This window comes from Hirundo rustica, chromosome 1 (assembly GCF_015227805.2).
Source record: "Hirundo rustica isolate bHirRus1 chromosome 1, bHirRus1.pri.v3, whole genome shotgun sequence".
NCBI classification, from domain to species: Eukaryota; Metazoa; Chordata; class Aves; order Passeriformes; family Hirundinidae; genus Hirundo; species Hirundo rustica.
Window position 1 is genome coordinate 27,339,393 of NC_053450.1, and position 25,094 is coordinate 27,364,486.

General features: G+C 39.8%; 1 protein-coding gene across 1 annotated transcript; it reads right to left on the reverse strand.

Moving 5' to 3' along the window:
* Positions 1-3,711: 3,711 nt before the first annotated feature.
* On the reverse strand, positions 3,712-18,106 carry LOC120761952 (carbonic anhydrase 3-like). Its single transcript, XM_040083753.2, has 7 exons — positions 17,972-18,106; positions 17,694-17,891; positions 13,872-13,990; positions 11,927-12,019; positions 10,244-10,309; positions 7,736-7,891; positions 3,712-6,523 (listed from the first exon to the last, which is right to left on the reverse strand). Exons 1-7 carry the CDS (start codon positions 18,006-18,008, stop codon positions 6,404-6,406), a joined length of 789 nt encoding a protein of 262 aa, XP_039939687.1. The 5' UTR covers positions 18,009-18,106; the 3' UTR covers positions 3,712-6,403.
* Between the last annotated feature and the right edge of the window lie 6,988 nt (positions 18,107-25,094).

Here is a 25,094-nt window from a genome sequence, read left to right on the forward strand (position 1 = left end):
CTCACTCAGAGGTAAAAGGGTCACACTCAGAGTAGAAGGTCACCATCAGAGTCCAGCAAGGAGTTGCTTTTACAGAGAACTGCCAGTCAAGATTGCCTGCAGTGGACTTTTACCCCCCCATCACCTTTACTATGAGGAGAAGATACCTGTATACACACCAAATATTATAAATTTGGGGTTTTGAGGCTGTGGGAAGAACATATGGGAAATCTGCTCGGAAATGTTCAAAATATTTTATGGGACTTCTTATGGTGGCATTAAAATAGTCTGATGATGGTATAAGAACATAATTATTTTCACTATTAATTAATACTATACCATATTTATGGTGTGTAATTTAATGGAATTCCTGTCACAATTATTACCTTAAAGGCAGAAGAAATGTTTCAAAGCCACAGCTTTGATTAGATTACACTGACTTTATTCCTTTTGTAGAATTTTTCAGTGGTGGAAGTTACAACAAAATACTGCAAGACATTAGGCATGGAAAGTATTGCTTCTAAACTTGCCTTCCCTACCTTTCCCAACAGAGACAATGAAATCAGTGTTTCAATTATAGGTCTTACACACTATTGGGCAACAAATCAACTTTCATCTGTTTATTCAAGGGTCAGTAGCATTTGCTTAGCTGTAAATTTAGATAGGCTGCTGACACTGTTGCCATTTGTTGCTCAATGATGTCTGACAAGAAAAAAATATTTAATGATTATACTCTTTCTCCAGCGGAGATTTATTACATAGACAATTCACAACATTGTGGGAGCTCTTAAATTAAGGATTATTGGCTGGTAGCCTGCAGTGTTAAGAAAAAAAAGTCACTGTTCTCTGAAAGAAGCAAACCGTAATGGAAATGTCTTTGTTTTTTAATTAAGTGTAGAAATTATCATAACCATGAAGGAGACATGTGCTGTAAGAAAAGGGCTATGTAGACTGAAATTACTATTCAGCCAGGGTATTGCTAAGTATGGAGGGTAATGTATCCTGCAGTCTTGGTCTCATAATTACTCAAATCAGCAACCAGCTCAGTGGGAGCAGTGGGAGATTTTCACCTGTAACTCCTCTTACCTTTTGATAGGATTCCTTGGGACTTTAGGAATGGAATTATCCAGACTATTCTCAGACTATATAAAAGCAAAAGTGCTTCCCTACATAGATTTTGTATGAATAAACATGCAGACAAAATACAGAAGATTTTAAGATAGAAATGAATACCATTCCTTTACTATCAATATTTATTTAAACACCAGATACTGTAGCTCAAGAAGAACTTGGATAAACTGCATTTGTTTCAACGCTCAGTTATTTGTGCAGGACTAGAAGAATTTGCAGTGCTCCGGCCTCCTGTTAGCTGCAAGTGGTGTCAGGAAGGTGACTGTTGAAGAACTGGCTCCACCGTGTGGGCTCTGGAAAATGACCATGTCAAGCCAAGCCAGAAGCAGCATCCTTCACTAAGGTTTTCAGCAGGGATGTTTGTGATGTCTATGGGGTGATGGTAGTATGAATCATGGGAATGTCACTTAAAAAAAAAGAAAAGAAAATCCTGGGAATTTTAAGAATTAAAAATCTTAGTCTAGTAAAGATGTATTATCCCCACCATAAAGGTGTGAGACAACTGGTCCATGGGCTTGCTGGTCTAGTGCAGCGAGGAAACTGGTCTAACTCCAGGAAGGACTTCAAGTTCTTCAACAGTTTCTGACAGATCTTCTGCAAGATATTAGTAACAGTAAAAGAGTGACAGTGTGATACTCAAATTTACCAAAGGCATATTTTTTTTCCTAACACCTACTGCATATTCTACTTACTGATGGCATGACAGAACTGCAGAAGCATGAGTTAATCTCAACCTCTGACTTAAGAATTAGTGACAGAATCAGTGAAACTTACTTTGAGAATTCCCACACAGATAACATTCTGTTATGCTCCTGCTTGTGCTAATTACAGGTGTTGTCCATTAGTGACTGAAACCTTTCTTTTGCATACCTGATGGCATCATTGCTTCCAACCTTCCTGTTGGATTTTCCCAGAGAGGCAGGATGCTATCTCCAGGGAGATCTTATGAAATAGAGTGCTCAGCAGAAGGGTTGCAATTTATTATGCCAATCTTTTTGTTTTCTGAAGCAGAGACAACTCCATCTGTATGAAGTTTGCTCTACTGTCCTACTCTAGTTACCATCTCAATGATAATTTTTATTCTCACATATATATATATATATATATATATATATATATATATATATATATATTCTCCTATTAACCCTTTATTTGCACTTGTGTTCTTCACATGAGTGCACATGGGAGGAACAGTCATCCTTATTGAAAGTGAGGTATTAATTTAGATTGTGCATTTGTATCTTCATCAGTTTGCCATACAAATTGCATTTCTTTCTTCCCCATCCTCCTATTTTACAGATTTTTTTTCCATCTAATATGTATTTTTTTCCCAAATAATGGTCTAGTGGAAGGTGCCCTTGATGTGGGGGTTGAAACTAGATGGTCTTTAAGGTCCAGCTCAGGTCTATGATTCTACAAGTGTTTTTCTCATTTAATTTCATGTACATTCTTGCAAGTATTGTGCTATCCAGTCTAAATATAGTTAAAATTTTCTGTAACTCTGTCGGTGTTTATTTTCCCAGCAATGTCACAAGTTCTCCATCTGTATTCAAATCTGTTTGTGTGCTTTAATGAAAACAAAACTCTACAGTTTTTCTGTCTCTCCCTCACAAATAATCCTGAATATGTTAATTTACTGTAATTGCACTTTTTTGCAAATCAACATGCACAGCAGACGTAAACTGAAAAGAAGATGCTTTAAAAAATGTTTCCAAAAAAAAAAAAAAAAAATTGAGTCTGATTTGATCTCCAATTCATTGTTGGTTGTACATTACCTTTTGGGGGAGTGAGGAATGTTATAAAACGTTCTATTAAATTCTTGGAAGTGAGGAATCTTATAAAATGTTCTATTAAATTCTTGAGTTTGGAAATAAAACAATTCCTTTGTGCTCCAATATTGACAAAGATAAATGCCAGAATTCGTTGAGATGAAAAGCAGGTGGAACACACACTGTACAACTGTTCCGTTTGCTGACGCATGGGACAAAATGCCTCAGGAAGAAATAGATACTGTTCTATTTTGCCCAACTCCCTGACAATATGAACGTTCTTCAGTGCTGATTACTCAGCAGAAAAACTTCAGTAAGGACATCCAGGAGCATCTTTGTTTGAGATACAGAAAAAAATAATATATACCTTCTTTTCATTTTGTAGTAGAAATGCAGACTCATAGCCAGTTGTACATGAGGGTCATACCAGGAATTCACAGTTCAGTTTTGAATTTACACATGACTAAAGCATGTTGACACTTGTTTCAGTTAATAAACTATAGGAATAAGCTTTTAATTTTTCTAGTAATTGTGAGGTGTGGGAAACAGGGAAAGCTTAAGTATTCGTCAAAGCCTAATAGGTGGTAGTTAATTTTAATCACTTGGCTGCCCTGCTATAGTTAACATATACATTACAGGCACTCAATTACAAAGGATTTAGTGCCCCAGAATGATTAGGGTAATTTTTACTTTTTTTTTTTTTTTTTTTTTTTTTTTTTTTTTTTTTTTCTCTCTAAGCTACCTGAGGCATCAGGATTACAATCCACATATTCTGATTTTGTCACCAAGGCAATCAATAATGAGCTACACTATTCATCAAAGGCAGAAAGGCAATGGAACAAAACTGTGTGCACTTTGTTCTTCAAGGGAAAAACACTTTAAAGCGTATTTGTAGTGAGGGTGATGCTTTTGTGTAATAATAGTTCAAAGACAAAATGGAATCAGAGGAGATGCATGAAGAAGCAATATAAATTTCAGACTGTATCTTCCTTTTTGCCAACATACAAACCAAATGTTACTTGTTGGAACCAAAACAACTATTTCAGTAGTTCATAAACTTCTGCCTATTCTACCTTTCAAAAGCAGTAGAGGAAACATGCAAACCAAGCAAAGTACACTCACTGACTGATTTGCAACTCTTCTTTAACAAATATGTGTGCTTGAAAAGTATAAACTAACCAGGAATTTTCATAATTATGTAACATTTCAGCTAACTGATTGACGTGCTGCTTGTACTAAACTCCAACAGCTAAAAAGTACTCAAATGTCTGTCCCTCTTGTATTACAAGCATATGTATCAAAGAAAGGAGCAGCAAGGTTTTTTAAGTTCTCACTGCTTTCAGTCATCACTTAGCATAAAAACAGCAATCAATTTATTTTTATGTAAGTAAATTTATTGATTCTCTGAAGACATAAAAGCAGTTATTTCAAGTGCAGACAACTAATCTTGTTTTATTGCCTCAATAACAAGAGATTAAAACATCACAGTTGATTGCTTTTAGGTCGAAAGACTCAAACCCATGTCTCAGTTACTTGTGTTAAAATTTTCTCATCACCAAGATCAACTGCATATGGATATGAGAAGAAATTTTACATGTAAGACATAGTACAGTAGAAAAAAAATTGTTGCTTATGAGCTTTCTGTAGTAACATTTTTATGTGCTGAGAAGATTTACAGATTCAGGAGTTTAAAGAAGATCTAAGGGACTCCTAAAATCAATACCCTTGCAAGTGCTGCACTCATAATATCAAAAAGCTGATCTTCTGATAAAATTAAGCCAGTGCCAAAACATTTGTAAACATAATTCAATCAATACTTTAGCTTCTACTCACATGAACTTAGTTTTTAAAAAGAAACTGCTTTATACTAAGCAAAACACATTCCTAATAAACTAAAATACTAACTTTCAATGGGAATTCAGCAATCCTTAGAACAATTCTAAATGAATAAAAAGGATCAAAATCTGCCCTCAGTTTTATTTCTGAATTCTCACTGAATTGTGCTGGTAATAGCAGCAGAATTTGTCCAGTGTTGCTCATTCATTACTTCCCTGTTGGAGTACCATTTTTCTAGTAAAGGTGGAAAGTGAAATAATTAAGGAAAACTGGTAAATGCCCATTTCAGCCATTTGTAGCCCTGTTTTTTTCAGACTTTGATATATCCCTTATAAATGCTGCTGTGAACATGTTTGTGGCAAGATCTCCAGAATACCCACTGCTACCTACTGGTGAGTTCCAGGAATACAGAGAACCCAGAGGCTTCCTGTGCAGTGGGATTTATGCACCACCTTTGACCATCCAATCTCCTGTATGTCCAAGAGTGAATAATCCCCTGGGTGAATATAATGTAGATCTTTATTCACATGATCGGTATGTGGGTTCAACCTAGATGGTACTTGTACACTGAAATGATAAAGTTCACATGATGAAGGACAGGGGAAGTTGATTTACATGTTTCTGTCTGCCAGTGATTCCTTGCTTGGATCATATTTGAAAGCTGATGTGTCTCCCCAGAAAGAACTGAACCAAACAGAATCCACTTATATTCTCCAGCTACAGAGTCAAATAAACAAACACATAGGTGACTTGACCTGGATTTTTCAGTAGTGGGGATGACAAATGACACATGTGAATCATCCGGAAAGGTACTTTCCATACACAAAAAATCCCTAGCAGGTGAAACCATCAAGGTGTCAAATATAAAAAGCAGGCAGAGCATCAAAAATCCATCATTCGAGGAGATAACATAGAGCAGCAAAAGAAAGGCACTTCCCCCTCAGCAGAATTAAAGCTGGTATGCTAAATACAAAGCAATATGATATCAGATATCAGCAGGACTCTGCACTGGATGGGTGAAGTAACAGCAGCAGTGAAAGAAGAAATTATCAACGGCAGCAGCAGCAGGACATGGCAAAGACAGCAAATGCTGAAATGACAGCAATGTCTCTTTTCTTCTTCACACAGAAACTGAGTATGCCTGATTTTACCCTCAGAATACTAATCTAATCCTGGATAAAAAGCTATGAACGAGACAGGGAAGGGAAAATCTGGTGTGTTAAAGGGGTACTTATTCTTTGGATGTCTCCACTGAGGGTGCTGTGTCTGAGCAAGATCACAGTATCTAGACAGGCATTTCCCTCCTGTTCGTCTACTGTTACTTCTGCTTTCCTGAACTACTGGTTCTTTTTTTTTTTTTTTGCCTTAGTATATTTCTTTTGAAATTAATTTTGAATACTGAAACTGAGCCTATTTTTCTTACAAGACCACGAGGCAGAGAAATGACCATAAATGCTGAGGCATTTGTGGTCAAGAATCATTACTCCTCACATTTGCTCATTGTGCTTGTATTTTGCATATAGTATTTTTCTGCCTTTAAAAACAGATTCACTTTTACCACTCAGAATTTCAAACTGAGAAAACACAGACCTGGATCCAGAGGAAAAGCAGTAGACAGCAAAAACTAACTACACTTTTGTGATGTAGGGATTTTCTCACTCAGGTTCAGCGGAGTGAGACTTGAGATTTCACTTGAATGAGGCTCTCACTATCCTGCCCTTCAGAGGCTGTGGTGGGCGCCAGTTGTCGACAAGAGGGCTCACGGGTTCATTCTCATCATTCTTGGAAAGGCTACGGAGCTTTGCCATCTGCAAGGAAGAAGAATTCAAGTGTCCATGTGGAAGCACTATGGACCTTACTGCCTAGAACAAACTCCGAGATGGAAAAAGAATTTTCTTATATAGTGACAAGCACACAATGACAATGACAGTCTCTAACAACACTGAGAATACTGAAAAAGATTGCTGCAGCCCAAGAGCTTGCACTGTTTCTGTGGATCTTCACACTCTTCATCCACAGAACAGTTCATCCTCTGACCCTTGCCTGGGCTTCTTTTGGTTTTTATCAATTCACGCCCACAGTGTGGAAAAAGAATATTGCCCTACTGCAACCCTGCTGGAGCTCGATTGCAGGCAATTATCTTGTGAAAATACAGCTATCTCTGTAGGAGGATCCAGACCTATGTCAGTGCAAGGCAGTGGTAGAAAAAGCTGGAGCAGGAGCTTGTATTTTGATCTGTAAGGCAGAGATCCACGAACGAGATTATTAAGTTGAATCATGAATTCAGCACTCAGCTGCTGTTCAAATTAACTTAATTTCAGTATTGCTTTGTTAATTGTTACCCTTTCATCCAAATGCAAAATAAATCTCTTTTGAAAACAGCCATTTCAGTAGAAAGTATATACCCTGACTAGCATTGCTGAAGCAGAAAGTGGTAAAAATAGCCAAAATTTTTGACACAAGAACTAAAACCATCATCTTATCCAGACAGGCTTTTTTATTCCCCCCACCCCCCTGTAAATGCACATTTGAGCATTTGAGCTATGTGAATGCAATGGTACATTAATTTGTATGAATGTTCAGTTTTCAGGTTGCTTGATCTTTCTCACTGACAGCTTTTAAGAAGTCAAGACCTGGACCAGCAATTTCTTAAACCAGGAAACCAGCAAAATATATCACTTGCCACTGAATTGTAAAACATGTAGAATGAACTGAGGCTGCTGTGATGGCTGAATTTTGTGGCTTGGGGGCACTTCTGCCTTAGCAGATTTTCTGGATCCCAAGAACAACACCACTGCTGAGGCTGTTCCAGGAAGTGTCCTGCAAGAGCACCTGACTGCCAGGGTCAGTTTTACAGCCCGCTCCAATAGTCCATTCTGCAGACAGTTTCTCATGGTCCACCGCTAAAGCTTTCCCTACCAAAAAGTGCAAGGTAACACTGGCCTTGCAAATCATCACACTGACCTACTGAGACACTGCTGAGAACTGGTAAAGGAGCAGCAGAACTGGCTGGAGTTTACCTGGTCTGAGCTGACTTCAATCGGCTCCCTCAGGAGGATCCAAGTGATGCACTCCTCACAGGGGGGTGTGGTGAACGACCCCTGGTAGGTCCAGTAGTCCCGAGATTTGGGGAAAAGAACTGAAGGATCGAAGTGCAGAAAAGGAGCCTCCTTTCCCTTAGGGAAACAAAAAAATTCTCTGCAGTAACTCCAGAGATATGCATCTCAAAAGTCATCAGTATCTATGTTATTATAAAGGAAGTAATTAAATACCAAGATTCATGCAAGAAATCAATCTCCTTTTCTTCCTGTCATGCACTTTCCCAGCAATTAATAATAACTGACATTTTGACTACATTGATAAATTAAAAGAAATTACAAACTGAATTGTGTGGGATCAAAGCAAATTAATTTTTACATTTTTCTAGTCTGGAATTATCAAAAATGTGTTTTATTTTGGGCCATTGGGATACAAGTTAAAGCCCGTGGTCCTGCTGGTGCTGTTACCCTTTTTATCCAAAAGGATAGTGGCCAGGCACTTATTGTAGATTCATTACAGTCTTGTCTTCTATCTGGATGGATTTAAATCTGCACCTCTCACCTCCCAAGACTGTGCTCTCATTATATGTTCATGGTGACACTCTCAGTCTTTTTGCTGGTCCTATTACACTTACTAAAAAATAAAAATATCTCCTGTAAGAGTACTGAGTCCTAAATATCTTACAAGTCAAGGTGATTACCACCAGGAAAGGGAGAAAGCAGACATCAGACAAACATTTCCAGCTAAGTCTGCCACCAAACAGGATAGTAACTCCACAGGACTGTGATGAATATTCCTTGTTCCCTCTGGGCAACCAAAACTAAACAAGGAAATGCAGTTCACTTCTCTATTTATATTTTGGATGCAGTTCTGGGAAGGAAGATATTTTATTCTTATTTCCTTCTTCTATATGGAGAATGTTCTCTAGATTAGAACAAAGTGAGTGGCAGAAGCTGAAATTGTTTCCACGCATCCTTGCACAAATTAAGAGTGGAAAGAGTGACTCCAGTTATATCTTCCTGAAAAGATTATTCTGGAAGTTCAATATGAATTTGCAAATAAATTCATAAAATTGTGGATTTTTTCAGAGAATACAGTACAGTGACCAAGAAACTCCTCTGCCTGTAATGCATCAGAGCAATTGAAACTGCATGTGTCATAAATACACCAGTGGTACCACCCATTATTCTTTCTGAAAAATAAGTAATCTTGGAAAATGACTGTGATGGCAGAAAAAACATAAGAGATAAAATACAACAAGTGGTTCTTGCACTTATCTTTTCTCTGCTTAACTTCAACTGTTGCTTTTTCCAGAACTGCTACATGTAAATGGCCAAAAAAAATGATACAGGCATTATGAGAGAACACCATCAAAAGAGATACCATTGACACATCCAGGCAGCGGTATGGAGAGCGTGAAAAAAAATAACCTTCATTTCCTTCACCCGGAAGAACTTAATTGCATTTGAAAACTGAGTTGAAGAAAATAAAATTAATATGACTCTTACAGTAAAAGGAGAGAAGAGCTTTCAGGCTCTGACCTGCGCATCAGTGGAAGCACATGCATCCATACATTAAATGCAAGGAATTCTGGTAAATTTGCAACAAAATGCCCACAAATTTGGTGATCTGGTGGCATGTTCAAGGTGGAATTTTTTTTTTAAAAAAAGAACTACTTCAAGCACTGTTAGAATCTATTAGAAACTATTAAAGTTTATCATGAAGTAGAATTGCTAAAGTATACCTAGAGATTAAGTTTATTGTGAATGATAATGCTAAATGACAGTAGATGCAATATTGCTGTTCTCTGCAAATAACTCCCTTCAGCAGCTGTATCTAGGCAGTAGGTATGGGCTGGTGCCTTAGATCATTAATTAAACTGAAAAACAGTTTAGAATATATCTTCAATGCTATTTGTGCTAGTTATCATAGGAAGGGAGAACTTAGGACTGGTGCAGAAACTGCACCATGTAATTCCTTTTATAAATACAGTTCCTTCTTAAAACTAGTAACATTTTTAATCTCCTTTACACTGACTGGGAGCCTGGTCCATCATTCCTACTAGTTTCTTCTCATTTTAGGCTAACTAAATTTCTGACTCTGCTATATGTGGGGGTTTTTTTGGGGGTGTTTTTTTTTTTTTTTTTTTTTTTTGTTTTTTTTTTTTTGGGGCTACTGTTGCCCTCAAATACAAAAAGTTTTTCATTTCTTCTTGGTATTGGCCCACTGGCATATTTTTACAGAGCAGGACTAATAAGGCTATCAATTGTGTATGCAAGGATTGATGAAAGAATCATCTTCAACAAGAATACTTGTGGAAGTGAGGAGTTAAATATTTAATTAAGCAAAAGAAAGTATCCTGCTCCAATGTGTCTTCTCTGGTGCTATTGTTTGCCATCAAAATGATGCCAAAATATTAATCTGAACTACTAATTCCTGCTTCTGTGGTTTTCCAGCTACATTATATCACAAAAAAATTGTTTTGATACCTTGGTCTTAATGTTTTCAATTTCTTCAAGAATTCTCTTCATCTCTGGTTTGGGAGTGTTTCCAACCTATAATGCAAACCACAGATACTGTATCTTTTTTCATCACGTTACACAGTATATGAAAGAAATCCAGCACATCCCATCTGTCACATTAGGCAACAGCAGTATTGGAGAATCCAGCAGAGACTGACAGAAAATTATGTGTGCTCAAAGAACATCCAGAATAGCAGACTCCAGTAGCTGGCTTTGCAATTTGAACATGTGTTGAAGGACCCTACAAGGCATCATGCCTGTCTGAGGAATGGACTGCACTCTCACTACCCCGGGCTTAACTCTTTGCTCCTGCTTCAAAAGAAACCCACAGCCACTGTGAGACGTCTGAGCACTTGGCAAAGTCTTGAGGGCCTGAAGGGCTGTGGTTCCTGCAGACACTTCATTCTGCAGCACATACACGGGCAGATCAGACTTGATCAGCCTTGTAAGTCTGTGATGAATTAATGCCTAGATGACCACCAACTATACGGTCACTTTACTGCTTGTGTTCATGACATTTAACACTTCCAAAATCTTTGACATCCCAGAAGAGTAAAGGCAGTACACATAAGATGTACTGTTACTGCCATGTCTTGTTCCAAAATAAACTTCAATTCCTCACAAGATAATTCAATCCTGTTTCAGTAGTATCCCAAAACCTAGTAATGGAACATGACAAATTCAGAGGAAAACAACAGCTCCTTCACCAAAGAGCAAGAAGGAAACAGGGAAAGAGAGCCAGTTAAATGCTTACTTTTCCAGACCTTTTAGCTGACCTTAGCATGGTTAATAGGAATATAGTGGTGTGCTTTGTAAGTTGTGTTTTATAGCATAAAGCTTTAGCCTAAAATAGACCAAAAGGAATGACAAAGGAAGAATAATTGAATAGTTGCAGGGGAGAATCTGGACAGGTGCTGAACTTCAATTGAGACAAACCACAAGAGAAAAGGTCAGGGTGGCTCACAGTGTAATAGAATTAAAATGACACTGTGTCTAGTATGACCAGGGACACTGTAGCAAAATTAATTACATCCACTTGCTCTTGCCTGTACAAATGCCACTTACTAGTGATAAGACAATAAAAGGACACATATTCCCTGATGGTGTGTTCAAGCTGAAATGCCCAGCTGCAGTTAAAAGGACTGAAGTTTCTGTAATTTATCACTGTTAGGCTGTGTGCCCGTTAGTATTTCTCAATGTCCTACACCAACTACAGATTTGATACAAGGATTACTTTCTTTCAGTTGAGTGTATTAAAAAAATCTGTCTGAAAATACTGGTACAATATTATTTTGTTTAAAAGTTTCTGTATTTCAAGATTAGAATGTTGAGTGATCTTATTTTACCATCAATTCTTTCTTTTTGGAGTAGGTTCATTGAACTCATTTTGATTCCCAGTTTGTGTGGGAATCAGCAAGAGACCAGAGAAGGGAATCAGTCAACATAACCTTGCTGACAGGCAGATACAACACCTGCTAGCAGACAAAAGATGAGAGGAAACACTCAGCCTATGCAGACCCCCCTCCTCACCCAGTGCACACCACAGGGAAGGGCCGTGGTGCAGGAAAAAAACAATGGTAACTTTTCCCCTGGCACTAGAGAAAGAGGAATAATACAGAAAAATATAAAGACTGAATATTTGCCACTTACTTTCAGAAAAATGCCCACAACAGCTACACCATCAGGTTGTTTTAAAGCTCCAGCAAAATTACCGTGTTTTGGATTCCAGTGCACCATGTGTAACTAAAAATCAATTAAACCTCAGTTATAAATACAAGAAATTGTCACTCTTCACTATAAGTTAAATTAAGAAAAGATTCTGGTACACAGTAGGTAAGGGAATGGACATGAAAAAGAAAATTCAAGTAAGTATACTACTGCTGTTCCCATGCTTTTATATGCTCATGCCTTCCATAAAGCATTTCTCTGCACTTAACTGAAGCACAGGAGAAAGAAAAGGGAGTTTACCACACAATATCAGACAATGCAACTATAAATAGTTTAATCCAGGCACATGACATGCACGCATGCAGTGCGTAAAACACCTACTGACATGCACTTCATCTCAAGTTCATTTTTAGATATTCAGGTTATGCAGGTGTCAGCTCAAGGATTTACCCTGGGTTGTATGTAGTGCATACATTATTGGCTTGTATCTCTTACTATTCTCAGCACATTGTACTGGAAGGGAGTGGGGATAAAATCTGACACTTCTTTCTCATATCTACTTTCAGTAATGCTGTATTTTCAGGATATATTTCAAATTGTTGCATCTCTGTCCAGAAAATCTCTAGCTCATGCATATAGCTACAAATGCCGCAAACAAAAGTGTGCAATCTCAGATTAAGGAGCATCTGGAGCACAGTCATATGGGGGGAAAGTATTTTTTTTTTAAGTTTATTTAAAACAGCAACAACAAAAAAAATTGTCCTGAATATAATTGAATCTATTGTTCTCTTTAGGATAAGGATTTTAATGCTAAGGATAAAGTTGGAGCAACCACGTATTTTGGTTGCAATGTAGCTGAAGTACATATATTCCAGGTTTTCTTCTCCTGTCAAAAAATACATGAGTACTGCTAACAAAAGTAACATAAAAAGTCTGTGCTTGAACTAGCCAAGAAACAGTTTGAGAAAGCAGATTTTTTTTTCTCTTTAGTTGGCCACAGAAAGCAGAACACTAGCAAAGATTGGCTGTGGTTAAGGAATGGGAAAAAAATTCCTAAGCCATCATTTGCAGTCGTCTCTGCAATGTTTGTGCACATTGACCCTGAAAGTGTCTGCCTCAGTTTTGTCCTGTGAGAGGTGGGCAAATTTCTCTAAGCTCTGGGCCTTGAGAGTACAGGTGGAAGGCAGGGAAACACTACTGCAGGATTTCTGTGGGCATAGGTATGTAGTTTGAGCCTATTCTCAGATAAGGTGGAGAGGAATGAAGCAGCCTTTGCTAGGAATTTTCTATCATCAAAAGTTAATTCACTTACATTTAGGACCTGAAGAAATCTTCCGAGCCTAAAGCATTCACGAATTTTAACAAACTAGGACAACAGCCCTGCAGTAGTTTACATTAAAACAAAACAAACAAAACCCAAACATAATGTTTTCCGTGGTTCCTGAAAATAAACCCAGCTATTTTAAAGCAGAGATGTTCAGGAACTAAAACATACTCTGAATAAGTTTTAAGATGGATCTAATTTTGAGTGTCAGCTTATCAAACATGCTTTTAGTGAGTTTTTCCTGTTCTTTCTGAAACTAGCTTGGTAACTCAAGCTATACCAGAAATGACTGAAAGCCAAAAAAATTTCAGCAGATCTTCTGATTTGGAAATAACAGATTGCTTTGTTGCAAATATTTTTAAAACATTCTAAGATACCAGCAAAAACTCTGGCACGAAGGAAAGAAATCCGTGTTAGTAGATACTTGCAGGGATAGATTTGTTGGCAGATGCAACTTATCCCGCTGCATGCTAAGCAGCATTCACAAGTTTCACAGGCGGAGAAAAACCAATTGGGAGAATGGTTAATGTGTTCGGATGCAAAATCAGTCGAGTTCCAGTCAGCGGTGAATGCTGCTATACAAAACACAAAAATCCGTCCTACCTCTGCGGCATACTTCACGCCGTCGATGATGTGCTCGGAGCCGTGGTGGTCGGAGGAGCCCCAGTGCAGGTGCAGCTGGCGCAGGCGGTAAACGCCGGTGAGCGGGCCCCCTCTGAGCACTGCGGGGACACGACACCAGCACCGTCGTCAGCTGGGGCACCGTCATCAGCTGGGGATCGCCCCCTCTGAGCACGGCGGGCACACGGCACCAGCTCCGTGATCGCCCCCTCTGAGCACTGCGGGCACACGGCACCAGCTCCGTGATCGCCCCCTCTGAGCACTGCGGGCACACGGCACCAGCTCCGTGATCGCCCCCTCTGAGCACTGCGGGCACACGGCACCAGCTCCGTGATCGCCCCCTCTGAGCACTGCGGGCACACGGCACCAGCTCCGTGATCGCCCGCTCTGAGCACTGCGGGCACACGGCACCAGCTCCGTGATCGCCCCCTCTGAGCACTGCGGGCACACGGCACCAGCTCCGTGATCGCCCGCTCTGAGCACTGCGGGCACACGGCACCAGCTCCCGCCGCCACCCCCGCACCCGCCCGCAGCCCGCGGGGCCGCTCCGCGGCTCCTCTCCTACAGCCCCTCGCAAGGCACCCACAACACTCGCCAGTTTACGTGGCTGGGGTTAAATTCTGTTGTCAGGAGTTCTGTTTGATGGGAAAACTGTGGAAGTTGCTGTGAGTCAAGCACAGCATCAAATCCCAGCTGCCCAACAAGCCTCTTTTCTCCTGGCAAGTGGACACACTACAGTTCCTGGTGTGGAGAGAGAAAGGGTGGTGTTCACAGGTGATTCTTGCCAAGAAAGGGTCTTTTAAAAAAAGATCGGTGTTAGGGCTGTTAAATTAACCCAAAGGTGCTTCAGAAAGTACCTCCAGTCCATGATTGGCATACCTTTTACTGGTCAGACAACTAAACAATGGTCACAGCAGATAGTTAGCTGCTTTAAAAAAAAAAAAAAAAAAGAAAAAAAAAAATATATATATATATTTTTTAAAATAAAGTTTAGGTCAAGTGAATTCGAAAATTGTTCTTGAGCCACCAACAAGAGAAACTAAGAAGCTGTTACTTCTGCTGTGCTTGGCCAAATAATGCTGACCATGCATCAGTCTGACAGTTGACATCAACTCTGACTTTCAAAACATCACACCTGCTCTTTCAGCCTGGTGATTCTTTTGAGCAGGGACTGCTTAGAGGATAAGCTCTCAAATGTATTTTTCATTCATTACCTAAGGTTGGAATGAGTCGTGTTTCCTTACACAGAAAGCTGATAATGTAGTTCACAACTGCAGTGCCAGAAGGCCTCGTTTAAATAGCATTCAAGTTTGAACTTCCACCAATAGCTTTGAAGTTCAAAGTTAACATTGAAATCCTCTTTTGCCCAATGGTCTCAAATGAATTCTTGATATCCTACAAGTTGGAATACCTACACAGAGCAAGAGGTTTAACTTTGCAGTTTCTCTTTTTAGTTGGTGTCACAACCATCAAGGGGAGGGCCAGAAAAAAATCACTGTTGAGACCTGAGCATGTAGTTCCTCTTACTTTTTTACTTTGTTCATACATAAATAACCATAACTCAGTACAGTATTGAGTAATATTGAGTAAACCTTTTGTAGAAGCCTCCAATGGAAAAATATTTTTAATATTATTTCACTTTCAAATATAGGACAAAAAAGGCATAGAATCTAAGGCCCAACTCCTCAAAAGTATTTGATTGTCATTTCATACTAATCAGTTAGAGGTAGGAGCTGAATTTATGTGATATACCTACATTTACAAGCTGAATCAGTGTCAGATTTGGAAACTCATTTACCACTCATTTCTTACTGGTGGCCCTTTCCAGAGCTAAAATACTGTGAAGCACTTGAAAACAGCACTTCATAACAGTATACAAATCTCTTTAGCATAAAGCCAAGTCTTTTTAACATTCAAGAATTTCCATGTGATTGGAAAGAAAAATTATCTTCAACTATATTTCTTTTTCCAATTGAATTGGAGTCAGTGACTACTACTTATCCTCATCTCTTAGTGCTGCAGAAGCCAACAAATGAAGGTAATAAAATGTCAACAAAATTCCTCCTCATGGTCTTTCAGGACTGTCAAGCACTGTATTTGATTCTGATCAGACACGTGCCTATGAAACACTTGAGTTCTAAATTACTGTCCAGCAACCTGCAGAAAGCAAGGGCGGCCAGGAGTGAATGTACACACTGCACACCCAAAGAAAAAACAGAGGTGATCAGGAGAGGAGAGACAGGGAGGAAATGGACGGAAGATGATTTAGAGGAAGTGCTGCACCAAGGGCTGCTGCTTTGGCCAAATTGGGATCTTTCTCCAATACTGTTCCTTGGGCAGACAACTTCTGGAGCAGCCTAAAACATTTCAGCCTTTAGGAAGCTGTAAAGAAGATAGAATAGAACCACCATGTGAAAATGTTCGTTACCAATTTCCTTCTCCATGCTTTCAGTCATGGCACTCATTTTATGCAGAGCTTTTGGAAGAGCATTCTGGAGTATAAATGGAACTTGTTACAAGGGCAGGTAGTGATATGGCAAGGAAGAACATCTTCAAACTGAAAGGGAGTATAGCTACATTGGATATTAGGAAGACATTTTTTACTGTGAGGTTGGTGAGGCACTGGAACAGGTTGCCTGAAGAAGCTGTGGATGCTCCATCCCTGGAAATGCTCAAGGCCAGGTTGGAGGCATCTTTAGTAACTTGGTCTAGTGGAAGGTGGTGATGAGGGTATGGTTGGAACTAGATGATCATTAAGGTCACTTCCAATCCAGACCATTCTGTGTTTCTATGGTAATAAAAGTGCAATTTATGAGACCACTGTGTAGAAACTGTGGTAATAAATACTAAAGGACTATAACTTAGAGACAGTCCTGGTCCGAAATAGTTGAGTTTCCATCTGAGAGACATGGAACAATAACAAGTAGCTGTAATGATAGAGAAATCCAAGGAAACAATGGGCCCATCAAGATAAACAAGCAGGAGAGTGATCTGTCAATGTACTATGGGTATATTTCTTTAGTGATATAGCTTACAAAGAACAAAATCTCAATACAAGTGCCATAAAAACAGATGCGTGGAAATACAAAGGAAAGTAACTGTTTTCCATTAATTAGATTGCTTTCCTTCTTGATGAAGGACCAATCACTACGGCATGCTTTTGAGATGTTTTTGCATTATATGATATTGTGAATTTATTATTGATTTTGACAGTTGTTGCCTATCTGCATCCAGAGCTATACAGATAGAGCTCTGCAATCAAGTTTTGAAAAATTTAATTTAACGATATGAGATTGCTTGCTCTCAATTAAATAACAAAGTCATTTCATAGTTTTCCAGAAACTATAAAATGCTATTTACATAAATGCCATTTTCATAACTTTTTCAGGCTCTGAAGTACCTGAAGAATTACCGCACAGAAGAAATTAAGATCACAGTCAGTAGAAATGTATATAGGAGGGGTTTTTTTGTTTGTTTACGAAGCGTCTCAGAGCATTCTAAACCCCTCTGGGCACCACTCTTGCCCTTCACACAAAAGCTGAACATGTGTCTGTGTTGAAGGAGGTGACAGAGGGAGAACGCCACCACCCAGCTGAGTCTGTATTTCAGGGGTTCCCCTGCAGTGAACAGCCTTTGTGTCCCACTTCAGATCCACCAGAATAAGCTCCAGGAGCACCTTTTTTTACATTCTCAAGTGACTTTTCTCTGCTGGCCTGCACAGGCTGGATAGCAAAGGATGCTTTTTGATACCCAGCGCTTTGCAAACCTTGATTCCGAACACCCCCCCAGAAAATCCACACCGACCTGATCGATCAAAAGTGTCGTCGAAGACGACGCGGCAGGTGCGCCCGTTGTTCAGGATGGTTTTCGCTGCCCCGGGGTCATAGCTGGCGTGCCAGGAGGCGAGAGAGGAGTCGTGCTGCACGTCCTTGCTGTTGATCTCAATGGGCGACTGCTTGTCGCCCTTGGCCAGCGGGTAGTTTTCGTGCCAGCGCTCGGGTCCTGAGGGACAAAGACAAAGAAACGTCGCCCCTGCTCAGCCGGACTCACGCCGGCCCCGCGGTGGCCCCGAGCCCGCTCACCGTTGTGGCTGTCGTAGCCCCACACGGACTGGGCCATGGTGCCGCCGGTCGCGCCGCGCTGCTCCCCTGCCTCCCTCCCTCCCGGCCCGGGGGCCTTTTATAGACGGCCGCGGCCTCGCGTCCTCCCCGCAGGGCTGGGCTGGGCAGGGCAGGGCAGGGCAGGGCTGGGGGCGGCCGCCGGGCAGAGCCGCGTCGTCCCCCGGAGGAGGCAGGGGGAGGCGGCGGTCCCGCGGCTCCCTCCATCCCCGTCCCGCTCGGACAGATCCCGGGGACAGAGATGGCGCGGACGGGCCGGCGCTGCGGGGGCGGCGGCGGCGCCCCGCGGGTCCCGCCTCGGGTGAGGAGGGGCTGCCTGGAGCCCTCAGCGGCTGCACCGGCGCCGGCCCCGACGCAGGGAACTCCATCGTCCCCTCCGCGGGCAGCGCGGCGGGCGTGAAGCACACCAGGTGATTCGGGACGAGCAGGCTCCCCGAGTCCCGCGTCCCTGCTTTCACAAATGCTCCCGTGCGCTGCTCAGAAAGGCCCTATGTCTGCCTGAAAGGGTAGCATCTCTCAGCCTGCAAAGCCATTAGCAAAGGGAGACTCTGCCACCCCAAAGGAGGCCGTTCCTGACCGTTGGCTCAAGTCTGGGTTTGATGTTATCCAGTCAGTTCTTCATGCAGGGAGCTTTACACCAAATCTATTTCTCATGTGTGGCATTTTAGCAGTGGGTATTTCAGTCAGGAAAGCATTTGGTTTTCAGATGATGGGGAGTTAGCACAGTATGGTTGCATTAGTTGGCTTTGTCTGCACATCTGTTTTGAATACTCAGAGCTTTTCTCTCAAATGCCAGCTTCACTGCAATCTCCCCTAGCTTTGTCAGTCCCTGCTAATGCTGCTGCAACTCTGTCTACCTTGAGCTAAAAACTCAAACTACATAACTCAAGCTAAATACTATTCCAAGATAAATATTTGGGAGTCGGTTAAGAAGCATCACAAACCATGGAGATTTCCAACACAGGTGCAGTGAACTTGTTCAAAAGCTCCTTGTACCTATCAGTACTGTAATGCAGCATGGAAATAAAACTGCTGCTTTGAGAGGTTCTACCTTTTTTGTTGCGGAGGTACAGGAAAAAAGGTTGAGAAGCTGCAATGTACAGAGCTTAGGACTAATTTGGTCCTATTTGATGTCCCAAAAGCAGCTGTAAGATAAAGGTTCCCCTTCTAGTTGTGCTGTGTAGCTAGGCTAATAAATATCTAAATATGGACTTTGTTTAACATAACCAAAATTACTTTATTAAACTTGTTTAGTAAATTCTTGCTCAGAGTATAATGATAAGTAGACATCCTGAATCCTTTGAGACAAAGGTAGGACAAGATGTCTCAACTTAGGAATCTGCATCTGTGAAAATTTCTGTAGGGATGCAGATATTTTTACATAGAGAAGATACATCAAATTGAAACTCAATAAACCGTAGCAGCTTACACAATATCTTAAGAGGCATCCTTTTTACTATCTCTAAAGGAACAGAGATCCATTCATCATCAAAGTATCCCTCAAAACATGTAGTGCCTCATATCTTATATTTAGGCATAATTCAATTAAGAAAGTACTAGGAAGTGACCTGGGTACAATGGTATGGAAAAATACATCTTTTTGCTTTCAAGAAAGAACTCTGGGACAAAAGTAATATATATATATTTTTTTCTCTGTAATCAATCCAATGGATAATGTCACATCTGTTGAAAGGGTAGGCATGTAAAATTGGCACCTGATGCAATTTTAATTCAGAAAGCTTAGACATTAATCCTTTTGAATTGGTTTCTACCTTATCTGTCTAAAGAGAAACACTTGTGAGCTCATGAACTTCTCATTGGAGCAGTTTATTTTCTGTCTGTATAAGCAGACAGCTTTAGTGGCCTTCTTCATGGAAGTCTCAGACAGACTTTTAATCGACTTCATACACACAAAGAATGCTTATCTGAGCCCTTTGTGGAGGTGAGGAACATGATTTGTATTACACAGAAAAAGGTGCAAGCCAGTTCTTCCCCTAGTATTTAAATTAATTGCACTATGTGCGAATTTTTACAATCTTCTTTAATAAAGAGCCCCAGCCAACATTGAAAGTCATCTTCATGTTTTAGCTTTCCAATGAGCTGGTCCTGTTGCACCCAGAGGAGCATCTTTTTGCCAGCTTCTGCACATTGTGCCTTCCAGGCAGTAACTTACACACAAGTGACAAATGTAGGTACTTGGACTCATCCCACAGGATATCACTGACTGCTTTCCTTTCCTGTTGCTTTCCTCATCAAAGGTAGAGCAAAAAGCAAATGTAGTAATGTTAGCTGCTTTAAGAGGTAACCAGAATAACATTATTTTTGCATTCCTTAGGATCTACCTTTATTCTTGTCTTTTGATATTGTCTCCGAAATGCATTATCATCTAATTTGTAAAAAATGTTTCTTCTAGGAAATAAACACTTCTGTCACAGAAATGCCATTATAATAAAGAAAAAATCACAGCTTCAAGCATTTAAGAGGTGTGTAGTTACCTAGTGCATTCACAACTTTATTGCAGTGATTTGCTTTGATTTTGTAAACCATGGACATGTTGTAAAAGCCATCAGCCATCAGAAATAGCAAAGGCAAAAGCGTAACAAGATCAATCTATACCATTCATGAAAAAGTTCAGGATTTCAGTAATTGCAGACGTGCTCTTGACCAAAACTGGTGCCCAGTCGCAGAATCACTGTTGGGCACCTGATGATAACAGTTTATTCAAAAGATTATCAAAATAAATAAAAAATGGTGGTCCTGTTAGATACCTAACACATAAGGCATTCTTCATCCAAAAGAGGGGTTTGTACATTTGTTACCTGAATGAAAGATTGAAACAGAGGCTCCAGTACAAATAACACGCTATACCTGTGGAACACCATTGGTTGGATATGCAGTTCAGGTGCTGCATTTACTTCTGCTAAACAAGCACAAACCATAATCACACTCATCTCTCTTACAAAAATATCCTTACCTGAAGTCATAGAGACTTTCTTTTTTGAGAATGGAAAGTAGGAATGGGCAGACTCTGGAAAATGGCTCAGAGCCATGGCTTTACCCAGAGCACACAAAACACATACAGAAGAATGATGCATGGAAAAGTGACTGGCAGCAGTTTTCAGCTCTGCCAGCCACAATTAACTTAGCCAACACCTTGAAATAACTAGAACAACCAAAATACTGCTTCACCTCAGCATGACAATTTCCAGCTGTCTCCAGGAGCCAGCATGACAGCTAGGAATGGCTGACTGTTAGAGGACACATAGAATTAAATATGCCAGCAGCATGTAATTCAAGAATGTCTCTGCTCAAATCTAAGGTTTTCCAAGTTTCACCATGCTCAGGGACATTTCCCACGGATGATTTCATGCAAAGGGCTTTACTGGAGCACAGTGAGCCCATATTGAATACACTGTTAAAAGAGCAAAAGCATTTACTCAGTGCCTGTGGCCAATCTAAATATAAAATATATTCTTCTATATTTAATAGCTTGTGGAAGAAAACAATTCAACAAAAAGGAATCTGATGATACACAGTATGGAAGGGGCAGCAGTGTTTTCTGACATATTGCACATTGCATGCCAGGCAGTGCAAGAAAAGCATGTTGCTCCGTGCTTTTGACTGAGGGATGCCATGGTGGCATGCCATAGCCAAAAAGCCAAATTGTCATATGTCTTCACTGAGATGCCATGCTATGGAAAACATTGTAGGAATGAATGGAAACCCCTCTTGACAGCCAGACCTTATTGGAAGATCTGCTGAAGGAAAAAGAGAAGCGTATTGGGTTGATTTTGCTGTTTTTATACACAATGAGTTTTTTAGCTACATGAACACTTTCATTTGTGTAGTACCTCTAGACAAATATTAGGGAGACTTTTACTGCAACTTTCCAGTTCAGAAGGTGTGTTACTCAGCAATCTGCAGTTTAGGACCTTGCTTACAAAATCCCATCATCCTTCTGTTGTGGTTTAGAACCTACATTACCATTTGGAAAACTTAATTTTTAGTCAGTGAGATACTATAAACATGAAAACAGCAAGCCAGACCATAGATTTAGCAAAGGAGACCAAAAGGCGAACAAGCAACATTCTATTAAAATGAGCACAGATTGAAGAAGTACCAGCATTTAAAAAAAAAAAAAAAATTATTATTTATCACATACAAATCTGATACAACAAAATTACAGTGTGTATTTCAGACACCTCTTCCAGATCTGAAAAATGAAACCGATAAACTGCAGGAATATGACTCTCCTCTTGATTCCCACAGGGCTTTGCTTGTATTGCACTCACACTGAAATCCAAATCTGAGCTGGGCTGTCTGCTTTTATATATACTGGCACAGTCTGACTTGAAATAATCCAAGTACAAGAGTTTGACCTGTACTGTTTGCTTTTATAAGGTCTGTATGTGACTGGAAATTCCAGCAGATTGGCAACTCTTCTATATTGAGGTAGAGTTTTATGTGTGACCTTTATCTTGCATGATTCTCTGACAGTAGTATTTGCCTGGGAACAGTCCTAACCAGGGCACAGAAATGCTAACATGGCTGGAGGAGTTTATAAAAGTTCTGTAAGAGGCATCTCAATGAAATATATCATTTAATTAATGATGCAGCAAATCAGAAATACTTCATGCATATTTTCCAGTGAGATACCTCATCCTAAAAGAATTTTATAAGAAAATAATGTGTTTCCAGCCCTTGAAATATGGGCTTTGCAAGAAAAAGAGTTTTCATCTTATAGACATTTTCCAGTAATTCCATGAGATGTGTGATTCCCATAGTTTTCAGGAAGTCGTTCCTTCTGAATCCATAAAATTTGTGCAGTTTGAAAGGTCAGAGCATAATATCCCATTTCTATCAATATCTGTGTTTCACTTCAATGGAGTCAGAATTTCACTCTGAGACCACAAAGCAAATTTGAAGATAACGAAAAGGTAACTGGATGTGTGTAAGTATAAGCATTTACATGTGCATTGCAAATGCAAGTAGTATGTAATAAAAAAGGAGTCAGTATTAGGAAGCCCATGCTTGTGACACATATTGAACAGCAGGTATCACCTGAAGAGAGGGGAAACAAAACTGTGACAAAAAGCCTTTAACCTAGAAACTTAGGTTACCTAGCCGTAACCTAGAAACAATATTGGCTGGAAATGTTAATGTTCTTCTCAGAGCAGTTTAAGAAATTAACAATCTATTGTAAATTGAGGATTTTAAAATAAAACCTACAGAAGCAGATTGAAAGAATGATATGTAATGATCCTAAGATCTAATCTTTAAAAATTGATCTAGGGATACAACAATAGGGGAGTATCCCATTTTGCAGTAGGTAGTATATTACAGTCTGATGTACAAAATCCTCAGATTCCATCTTCTGCATTCTAAGTCTCATTTATTTGAACTTACACTGATGCATCTTGATGCACTCCAATGCAATATTTAGCTTTTTCTAATATGACCAGATACAGGTTTGGGCTATGGATTCTAAAATGCATCTCTGCTTTAAAGATGCCAGTGCAGCTAAAAGAAATGCTGTCTGATACAGCACAATGGTTTAAGAGGTGCAAAAATATAAGATTTTGCTAGTTTATCTTTCACTAGTCCTACCTTTCTATGTCTTCATGTTCCTCATTCTCTTTTAAAAAAATTCTCAGTGGTGTTACTCTCCATTCTCTACAGACGCGTTGGTTGCTTAATGCATTTTTACATTATGTACTTTGAAAAGAAAAACACAATCCTACTATTTTTTTTATTCACCTGAATGGATGCCAAGATTTCATGGCTGGTTTAAGATTGATGCCAGACATATTTTAAGTGATCCAATCAAACTCTTCCATTCTCATTGTAGTTTCAGTGAGCTTACTCACATACCCACAGTAGTGTTGAGGTACAGAAATACATTTGAAGTATGGGGACAAAGGACTCAGATCTTTTCAGAACTAAGCTCTTTAGTCATGACCTTAGGGATGTGTCAGGATATCTGTAAAAGCAGTCAAATGTAATAGGCCAGTTTGAATAGTCTGATTGAAGTGGTGTGGTGGTTTTGTTGTTGTTGTTTCGTGGGTTTTTTGTGTGTGTGTGTTTTTTTGTTGGTTTTGTTTGTTTGTTTGTTTGTTTGTTTTTGTTTTGTTTTGTTAGCAAGACTTTTATGTCATTGTGGAACTGTTTCTCCTAGGCATGGACAGAATATTTTCCAGCATGAATTCTCCAATCTTCCTAACCTATCTGCAAAGAAGATTAGTAAGAGCTTTGATACAGCAAACTAAAGGTAAACAAGGCAATTATGCTTCATCCTTGTAAGAAAGACAGTGACTACTGTTGCACTGGGCTGCACTTCAGACTTTTTTGGAAGCATTATCTGCACTATGCCAAGGAGTGACACTGAGAGGTGCCCTCATATATTTGCTATATTTGCCACTGCAGTAATGGTCATGGGTTATAATCCAACACATGAAGAGTTCAGTAATAATGAATAATGAAATGCTTTTTATTATCCTAGCTTGGAATTCCTAACCCAGAGCATGCTGGTAGCCATCTGGATCTACAGACTTTGGCCCTCCCAGCAATGGTGATTGTACACCCTCCCCAGATTGTCACAGGCACAGATCCTAGTCACTGTCATTGGAGGAGAACATGTTTTTGACTGTGGAAAGCAGATGAGAGTATAAATAATTCTCTTTGATCCTTCACATTTGCTTAGTGCTGGGTTGATGTCTTTCCCCCAGTTCTAGTGATGCCAAGATACTCTTTATACAGTCAACCATTGTTGACTTGTAAAATGTTTTTGATTTGCTCATAACTGAGCTCAATGTAACCTTTGTGTTCAGGTGCATTCTCTGAGGACATGAATAATGCACCAGTTCATTACAGCACAACCCAGATACAAAATGAAACAGAACTCATTCATTAGTAGATTTTACAGGTTAATTTTAAGAGATATGCTCAGTTGAAATGGAGAAATAAGGATTAAATATATGATAATGAAGAATCACAGATCAGGAAATGCTTATGAGAATCTCAAGCCCGTCAATCCTGGCAGCTTGTACAGTCAACCAGCATCTGCCAATTTCTCAAACATCCCACATGG